The sequence below is a fragment of the Poecilia latipinna genome, unplaced genomic scaffold, assembly GCF_001443285.1.
Source record: "Poecilia latipinna isolate Pla-1442-1.1 unplaced genomic scaffold, P_latipinna-1.0 Scaffold1303, whole genome shotgun sequence".
NCBI lineage: Eukaryota > Metazoa > Chordata > Actinopteri > Cyprinodontiformes > Poeciliidae > Poecilia > Poecilia latipinna.
In genome coordinates this window covers 169,910-179,482 of record NW_015113919.1, presented here as the reverse complement: position 1 = coordinate 179,482, position 9,573 = coordinate 169,910, and the positions used below count along the sequence as shown (strand labels likewise).

The following is a 9,573-nucleotide window of genomic DNA, read 5'->3' as shown; positions in this document are numbered from 1 at the left end:
CTTTGGAGGTAATCTGTCACCTTTCCAATCTCCCCTTTTATGACCAAGATTAAAACTCCCCGAATTTTGAATCCCATAACTTCTGACTCTACGTGTAATGTCAAAGACGGAGCACAGAGGCACTGCGGCGTTGTGTAAATCTCATTGTGCCTTGGCATCAGCTAAAAGCATTACACGATTTGAAACGAACTCAGTAAACTTACCTTCTTTGGTTTGTTACAAAATCTTGATCTGAACCAACTAAAGGACAAACAAAAGGAGAAAGGAATGACTTTAACAAATTCTACAAAAAAAACTAACATCATTCCAAGACCAAGCTGCAAAATCTTAACGATTTAAAAATGTTTTTCCTCACCACTCAAAGATGAATACTGTGCCACAGAGCACCACTATTCCCACAATCTTCATTGTAATTCGGCCACTTAACCCAGTCACTTGATCATCTGTGAAAAGAAAAAAAATGTACAAAATATTCAATTGCTGAGGAATTAGTGGCAGATGCCATATGGTTTTCAAAGTATTTTACAAATAACCATCTGAAAACTTTGTGTATTTGTACTAAGTCTGCTTGCTTTGTTTATTGTTTATTATTCCACTTGTTCCTTAAAATGTGCAACAGATTTTACTGTTTTATTTTGTTGTCTTGTTGACATCTTGTGTCTCAGACAAAATGGAGAGTAATGAGCTGGAGATCTGTAGTTAGACAGTTTGTCAAGTCCAGTGCCTCTGGCATGGCACAGACCCACGAGTGGTTGGGAGTTTGCTACATCAGAGTTTATTTGTCGAAAGTGTTTCCATCTACCCCTTAATGAACAAGCTCTTTTTCGGACAGCTAAAAACCACCTCAAACGACTGTGAAAGGTTTTTGCCAGATTTGAGGAAGTTATTTAAAATGTAGTCGTTTTCATTTAACTTTTTCTAATGCGATGCTTCAAAATGTGCTTAGAGAAACATTGAGAGAAAAACCACTATAGACATTTAAGTTATTTATCTTTCTTTAAAACTGAGATCTTTTCAAAACATTAAATCATTTGTTAGATCAACTGATATGAGAACATCAAGTCTTTTACCTGGCTCTTTTGAATAACACCATTTGGATGTCTGACGCCCCAGAATATTTTCAGCCTCACAGTAATAACTTCTCAGATCTGTCATGTTGGTCATCTGGAGTCTGTAAACCTGACCCACAGCAACTTTAACGGCTCCATGTTCGCTGTTCCTGAACCAGGTGAAGCTCCTGATCGGAGGTTTGGCTCTGCTGGAGCAGCTCAGCTCCACCCAGCTACCTGCTGACACCAAACTTGATGGACTGATGGATGCTGAGGTGTATTTAGGAGCATCTGAAGAAAAATGAGACACATGAACTTTATTGATCAGAAACAGCTGAACCATGACCTGCTGACAGGATCACTTACATGAAACACTGAGAGTCACTTCTGTCTCTGCTGTCTTGTTTCCTCCAATCACAGGATATCTGGCAGAACATCTGATGTTGTATCCATCATGTGTGTCTGACAGAGTGATGTTCTCCTGGATTTTAGTTGTAAAGGTTCCATCTGTGTTTTTCTCTGTTTGTCTGAGAGAGTCTTGTTGGAGATTCCAGGTGAGTTCAGGAGGTGAGTGTGGACAGGGAGTGAAAGCTGAGCAGGTTACAGTGACAGACTGATGCTCCTTCAGGTCACCGGCGGAAATATTAATGGTGGGAGTCCAAGGAGAATCTGGTGATTTCAAACAAACATGACGACTAAACAGGTGGATACAGGCAGAACTAATTATTTATGTAAGTAGAGATGGTCATGTATAGGCAGGTTGGTTGTTGTACAATACTCTTTCCATTTTTGGATGATGAATATTTTATAATGTAACCCTGGATTAAACCTTTATGGTGCTGTTTGTAGCATTAAAACATTTTTCATATGGATTTTATTATTTAAAAGTAAGTTTTGATATTAACAATGAGAAGTGTCACGGGCACAAACATATTCTGCTTTCTAAAAATTCTGCTTCTAACTTTTCAATGAAGGTATTATATACTGTGTAATTTTATTTTCTTACCTTCAACTTCGATTCGAATAGGGTTACAAGAGGCCGTGCTCATAAAGTGACCGTTCTCCATTCTGAAATAATACACGTCCATCTGATTTGCTCGTAAGTTGGAGAAGAGAGTGGTGCAGTCTCTCGCTCTCAGATTTCCCGCTATGTTCATTTGAAAGATGTTAACGGACTTGCTGCTGTTGAACACAACATTTTGTGGAGCCATGGCAAACCTCAGGTCACTTTTGATCCAGATTCCATAGATGGGGTTTTCATCTTCAAGCTCCTTCTCTGGTTTAATACCGAAATTACATGGGATGTGTAAACAGGATCCACTCAATGCCTTCATTGTTTGTAGTGATCTGATGAACAGCCGTGGTTTATGAGAACAAGTTTCCAAAGTCCCTGTAAAAACAGTCGGAATACAAATTTGGTGGGGAATGAGAAGACTAAACATGAACCACGTTTTGTGGAAAAACCTGCCTTGTTTTCGACATATAAGTGTAGCTCTTTGGTATGCCCCATATTTTGCACTTTGCATTTACGATTTGGTATTTAACTATTACCTTCCTTCACATGTCACTGAGTTCTGGAGAGACAACAGAAATGCTGATTTAATATAATTTGTTTAATATAAAATGTTTGAGTCCAAGTTTAGAATTGAAGTCAGATATTTACTTTACAGTTTGGTTGTTTTTTGACATTTTACTTTAAATAAGTCTAAATATTTCTGTTTACATTTAGGATTACTATAAATTCTTGTATTATATAGATTAGGTATGCTGTAGATCCTATTTTCTTTTACTTTTGTTTAAAAGTTAATTATGTAAACGTGAGTGTGCAGGTGCCCGTCCCTGATTGGTTCCCAGAAGACGACGGAGACGTCCAATTGGCGGTCTCCCGGAAGTGACGGATATAAAAGCCGCTGACGCGGACATCCTGCCGTCCATCTTCAGCTCATTTCTACCGGTCGCACTGTTTGCTAACACCTTGTGAAGTTGTTGGCGTAAGCTGCCGTTTATGTTTCCTTAGTTTTCTCATGTTTTTCTTAGAGAGGTAAGTTTTTGTCATTTGGTTTTATTTACTTTCAATTAGGTTTAATATTCAGATGTAGTTTCCTTTTGTTTGTTGTTTCCGCCATTATAGCTCACTCTGAAGCGATATGCTCCATTTCTTGTAACATCTCAATCAAAAATACATCTTTTTAAAATAAATAACAGTGTAAAATGATAGACTTTGTGTGTTGGCTGCTTGGGATCCGAAGAGGATGGATTCTTCATGTTGTGATCTGGCCGCCCCTAGACGGGTCATAACACTTTTTTCAAGAAACGTAAAGGAAGATGACTAAAGACGAGATAATTTTAACTGACTCGGTGACTCAAAAACTTGAGTCAATTTGGTGAGTGACTCGTTACGACTTGAGTCAGAAAAAAGAATAAAATTTCCGCTCTCTGGTGTCCACTTGTGTGTTGTCTTAATAAGCAAGTTAACATTTCTGACAGGAATAAAAGGTCACGGTTTGAGAAAATGCATCACTCTAGCTATAATTTTCAGCTATAGTTACCCATTATTGTTTTGACTGTTCATAACAGAAAGCTGACTTACAAAATCAAATTTGAATTAGAAAAAGGCTTATAAATTGCTGAAATAAGCATCTGATGGCTCAGGCTGAAAACTCAAAGCAAACCTTCGAAATATGGGAGGCATTGTTGAGTCACAGGAAGAGTGGGAAGATAAACACTAGAGACATAAATCTTGTGTAATCTATGACACAAAAACATCTATTTATGACAGCAGACAATATTTCTTGGAGCAGAATGGAATCTGAGAGCAAAAATTTGGGTTGGTACTTAAACCAATGCATATTTTTGAGCAAGCAGGAATTATTTAAGCATTTTAAGAGAGAGTAGAACAATCTGATAGAAACAGGGTATGCTGCTTTTGAACCGAAAATGTTTAATTGTGGTTCTTGGCGGGAAATGAGTGGGTAACAGAAAACATGTGGCTGCACCAAAGTTATCAATAGAGCTTAACTACAAATTATAAGTTCATATAAATTCCAAAGCTGTAGTTTGCACAAAACAAACGACAAATCTGGCTACAGAAAAATGTTACACGTTTGAGGATCAAATATTTTAGACTAGAAACGTCTCCAAATGAAAGGAAGTTAACAAAAACAAACACTCACCTGGGAGAAAGAAGAGACAAAGTAAGATGCTGACTGTCAGCAGATTTTCAGATAGAGCTGCCATCAGACTCTCAGACCTGAATCTCTGACTGAAAGCAAAATTAAAACAAGTGCAATACAATATTTCTTAAAATCAAAGCAGTTCTGAACATGAAAATGAACATTTTACTCCAGAAATTTAAGTGAAACAAAGTGCGAGTAGAAATATTAAACATTTTTATGATATGTAATGACAAATTCAAATATTGCAAAACAATTTTTTCTTACCAAAGATGAAAATTTCAACAAATAAGGTGTTTTTTTTATTTACAGTTATTGAGCCGATCACAGAGATGGAGTCTCACCTTCAGACCAGACGTCACTGGTTAAACGGACTGGTTGTGAATCGCCTTGCTTCCTTTTACTGTGAAACAGGAAGTATCTTTTTAAAGTAATTTAGCTGCATCGAGGTAAAATCTTTCTGCAGTCTGCTGTCAGTGGAACCACAGACTGAAAGCCAGAAGGTCACAGTGTAAACCACGGATTCAGCAGCATATAAACGTGAACTCCTCGACTCAGACAACAGGATATCATCTTCACTCAAAATGTAAACCATTTTTTGATTCATCTGAAATATTTTCACAGAACATCTCACCAAGATTAGAGAGTTATTGAAGCTCTCTATTTTGTTGGAGCGTTAATACAAATGAAGAAATCTTCACATAAAAGCAACATATGACGGGATCTTTTCAATCACATACACAGAATTTTTTTTATGGCAAGTCAAAGTATACAAGTGATGGGTGAGCGTGTGAAATATTTTGTACAGAGACACTTTGATATCTACACAAAAAGGGCTAGTAGAATAATTCACAAAACTGGTTTGACAGATCAACTAATACTGAAGTGAAATATATTTTATTTATAAAGTTTCTTTTACAGATAAAAACTCAGTTTCTCAGAGAGAATAGGAACATTAAAACATGGTTGAAAGAGCTATTTCAATTATACAAACAAAATAAAATCTAAAAGGTTTTTGTTCTGTTACTTGAGTATTGCTGAAGATGCTGCTATAAAAGATGGATCTGTGCAATTCAGTGCTTAGCTAATTTTGACAATGTTTCTGTCGTCACAATTTGAACACATTTTTTCCAAGGCTAAATAACTATCTTGATTTATACTTCAAAAATAATAATGAAAAAACATATAAAGTTTTTTTTTTTTTAAAAAAAGAAAAAAGGCTGGACTTTGTTTCATTTCTCCTTGTGGTTCATGATGTCTGAATCTCCATCACTCTGTTGACATCCTCATCTTCTGTTTCCTGTGGACATTGTACGTTGTACAGGTGCTGGTCAAAAATGAGAATATCATGAAAAAGTTTATTTAAATCAGTAATTCCATTCAAAAAGTGAAAGTTGTACATTACATTACATTAATTCGTTACACACAGACTGATGTATTTCAAATGCTTTTTTCTTTTAATGTCAATGATTATAGCTCACACAACTAATGAAAACCCCAAATTCAGTATCTCAGAAAATTGTCTAGCACCACCTAGTGTCCATCTCTCCCTGTGGATTTTTAATAAATCCGTCCCCAGCAGATGTAGCAGATAGAAATTACTCTCATCTCCCTTCTACTGCAGCAGTGAGTCGTCTGCTTTGCTGGTCCTTCTTGTGGTTTTTTGTAAATGTGATAAAGTTTCCACCACTGAATTGTAAGTAAGATGCTGAAAATAAACTGTTTACCAAAGGAGGGGCCAAGTTTTCCTGCCAGTGCTGTAAGGCTAGGCTTTTATTATCACTGTCTCTGATTTTCTTTTATCAAAGATCAACCAGGGAAAAAAATAAAAAAACACATTTTGATATTTTGCGTGGTGTGACTTAAAACAAATTCAGCAAACTTACCTTCTTTGGTTTGCCGGGAAATCTTGATCTAAACCAACTAAAAGGACAAGGAAAAGGAAGGAAGGAATGTGAGAATCCCAAAAACCAAGATCATCCAAAGACCAACCAGTCGACAGTTTCAAAGTATTAATTCATGAAATGTTGTTTTCCTCACCACTCAAAGACAAACACTGAACCACAGAGAATTACTATCCCCACAATCTTCACTGTGATGTGGCCACTTAACGCACTCACTTGATTATCTGCAACAAAAGGTTACCGTGTCAATGACAAGCTGTCCAGGAAGTTGTGACTCAACTGCTGCAAATGTCTTTTCATTGAGTCATATTCCAACCAAAAGCTTTAATGTATTTTACTTTGTTTGTGAGACAGGCCGACACAGCAGCAGTCCAATAATTGAGAAATTGGTGGAAATGTATATCTGGTTTTTAAAGTACTTTACTGATAAAAATCTGAAACGTTTGTCATGTATTTCCATTGGATCAACCGTCTTTTCTGGGTAGTTCACCAGCAGCTTTGCACGTTCAAAAAAAATCTATGTTTTCATCAATTCATGCTTGCAAAAGGAGCTCAAGCTAATTCAGACTGAAAGCAGAGCATTTGTGGACATCCACTTTCAACTCTTTCATACCAGACAATGCTCTGCTGTAATATCCTGACATCATGAAAGCCCTGAAAGCTGTGTTAGAAGACAGATAAGTTGGTCTCACTCACATTCAAGAACTCTTCGCTGAAGGGCATGACATTTAACATGATTTTCAAATAATTCAAGTATCTGTTTAGATCGACTGATGTACAGTATGAGAAAATCAATTCTGCTTTTACCGTGGTCTTTCAAATGACTCCATGTTGATGTCTGACTCCCCAGAGTATTTGTGGCCTCACAGAAATATCTTTCCATGTCTGTCATGTTGGTCATCTGGAGAATGTAAACCTGGCCCACAGCTGCTTTAGTGACTCCATGTTTGCTGTTCCTGAACCAGGTGAATCTGGGTGGAGGTTTGGCTCTGCTGGAGCAGTTCAGCTCCACCCAGCTACCTGCTGACACCAAACCTGATGGACTGATGGATGCTGAGGTGTCTTTAGGAGCATCTGAGGAAAATGAGACACATGAACTTTATTGATCACAAACAGCTGAACCATGACCTGCTGACAGGATCACTTACATGAAACACTGAGAGTCACTTCTGTCTCTGCTGTCTTGTTTCCTCCAATCACAGGATATCTGGCAGAACATCTGATGTTGTATCCATCATGTGTGTCTGACAGAGTGATGTTCTCCTGGATTTTAGTTGTAAAGGTTCCATCTGTGTTTTTCTCTGTTTGTCTGAGAGAGTCTTGTTGGAGATTCCAGGTGAGTTCAGGAGGTGAGTGTGGACAGGGAGTGAAAGCTGAGCAGGTTACAGTGACAGACTGATGCTCCTTCAGGTCAGAGGGAACATTAATGCTGGGACTCCAAGGAGAATCTGGAGTTTGAAAGTAAACATGATCACTAAACAGAAGGTACTACACACTAATTTGTTTATGGAACAAGGTCAATCCTCCTTCTGCCTTGCAAAAATATTTACACGTCTTTCACTTTTTTTTCTAATACCATACAACCACAAGAGTCAAAGTATATCACAAAAATTTTCTGTTACCATAAAATACAAAGATCTACGCTCTGCCATATTTTCAGAGTGTAATACAATACAATAGTTGAAATAAAATGATCCCCCCCCTTCTGGTGTTCATGGATTGGCCAAGATGAAATGAGAAATCAAGCTCTATGGGACAAATCCCAGACAGCACTCTGAAGGGAGATGAGAATCGAGCGGAATTATCATATCTTGCACTTTATCTATCGCATAAAAGTCCAATAAAATACGCTGATGTTTGTGATTGAAATATGAAGAAAGGTATAAAGTTTTAAATGTTATTGCCTTACCTTGAACTCCAATTTGAAGAGGATTACAGGAGGCTGTGCTCATAAAACGACCGTTCTCGATTCTGAAGAAATATGTGTTTGACTGATTTGCGTGTAAATTAGAGAAAATGGTGGTGCAGTCTCTCTCTCTCAGATTTCCAGCCATGTTCATTTGAAAGATGTTAACGGATTTACTGCTGTTGAATACAACATTTTGTGGAGCCTGTGCAAACCTCACATCATTTTTAATCCAGACTCCATAGATGGGTTTCCCTCCATCAAGATTTTCCTCCAGTTTAATTCTGAATTTGCATGGGATGTATAAACAGGTTGCACTCAGTGCCTTCATTGTTTGTGGCGATGAGATGAACAGCCGTGGTTCATGAGCACAATCAGCCAAAGTACCTAAAAACACAAGAGTCAAAATTCTATTTTAAAGAGGAATTTAAAGAGACAGTATCACTTTTTTCTGATGGCTCGGCTGAAAACTCAAAGTAAACCTTCTAGCTGTTGCTTCATGCCAGTATATGAACACAAAATGAGAGGGTCATAGAATATTTGACAGCACTAAAGTTAAAATAGGGTTTGTTTCGAAAATGTTAGTTCAGTTTTCAGATAAATCAAAATGTAGTTTGTTTTATTTTAACTAAGCTGAACCACAACTGTTTTTCAAACTTAGATGCTGCTTTAAACTCCACAAACGTTTGTATGTTATTCATTTAAAAGTGAAGTTGCTGTTGGCACCAAACAGACTCATGGTTCAGTTCGAATCAGTTTATTTTTAGAGCTCCATTTTGTCTCAAGCCACTTTGCAAAAGAAGAAATTTCAATGATGATGAGCATCATGTGGAGCCAAATCTGCCCGCAGAAAAAGTTCATGATAGCTGCAGCATGTTTCATTACACAATGTCAGGATCAAATATTTTAGACTAGAAATGGTTTCTCCAAGTGAAAGGGAGCTAACAAAAAACTCACCGGGGAAAAAGAAGACACTCAGTACCATGCTGAATGTTAGCATGTTCTCAGACAGAGCTGCCATCTCTCAGACTGGAAACAAGATTAAAACAATTGTAATAGAACATTTCTTTAAATCAAAGCAGTTCCCAACATGAAAATGAACATTTTAATCCAGAAATTTGAGAAGTAAAACAATGAATAAGTGAGCAGAAATAACAAATTTTTAAGATATATTATGACAAATTCAAAAATTGCAACATCAATATTTCCTTACCAAAGCTGAAAATTTCAACGAATCGGGCAGTTTATTATTTAAAGTTATTGAGCAGATCACAAAGCTAGAGTCTTGCCTTCAGACCAGATGTTACGGGTTAAATAGATTGGTTATGATCGGTTAAATAGATCTTCCTTCCTTATACTGTGAAACAGGAAGTATCTTTTTAAAGTAATTTAGCCGCACCTGCAAAAGTCTCACTACTGTACACTGTCAGTGGAACTGCAGATTTACTGCTTTAGTAGAGTATGTTATAGGAAATATATTTATTTACATTTCCTCAAGAAAATCTCCCCATGAAAAAATACAACTTGCTGCAAACTGTGCA

At 37.1% G+C, this 9,573-nt stretch overlaps 2 protein-coding genes across 2 annotated transcripts; both read right to left on the bottom strand.

Moving 5' to 3' along the window:
- Positions 1 to 1,070: 1,070 nt before the first annotated feature.
- On the bottom strand, positions 1,071 to 4,325 carry LOC106961450 (sialoadhesin-like; the record flags this gene model as incomplete). The annotated part of the gene is made up of 4 exons (XM_015055190.1): positions 1,071 to 1,340; positions 1,416 to 1,718; positions 2,056 to 2,439; positions 4,223 to 4,325. Coding segments are annotated over 4 exons (1,060 nt in total), but the record flags the coding sequence as incomplete, so codon positions are not given.
- A 1,146-nt stretch (positions 4,326 to 5,471) lies between these two features.
- LOC106961449 (myelin-associated glycoprotein-like) lies at positions 5,472 to 8,257 on the bottom strand. The gene is made up of 6 exons (XM_015055189.1): positions 8,253 to 8,257; positions 7,275 to 7,600; positions 6,934 to 7,200; positions 6,263 to 6,350; positions 6,109 to 6,145; positions 5,472 to 5,549 (listed from the first exon to the last, which is right to left on the bottom strand). Exons 1-6 carry the CDS (start codon positions 8,255 to 8,257, stop codon positions 5,472 to 5,474), a joined length of 801 nt encoding a protein of 266 aa, XP_014910675.1.
- Positions 8,258 to 9,573: the final 1,316 nt, after the last annotated feature.

What these genes read in the sequence shown, in the direction of transcription:
- LOC106961449 (XM_015055189.1), bottom strand. An exon ending in AGTGACTCTCAGTGTTTCAT is followed by an intron (nt 7,201 to 7,274) that starts GTAAGTGATCCT and finishes CATTTTCCTCAG; the next exon opens with ATGCTCCTAAAGACACCTCA. An exon ending in TCAGTGTTTGTCTTTGAGTG is followed by an intron (nt 6,146 to 6,262) that starts GTGAGGAAAACA and finishes TTGTCCTTTTAG; the next exon opens with TTGGTTTAGATCAAGATTTC.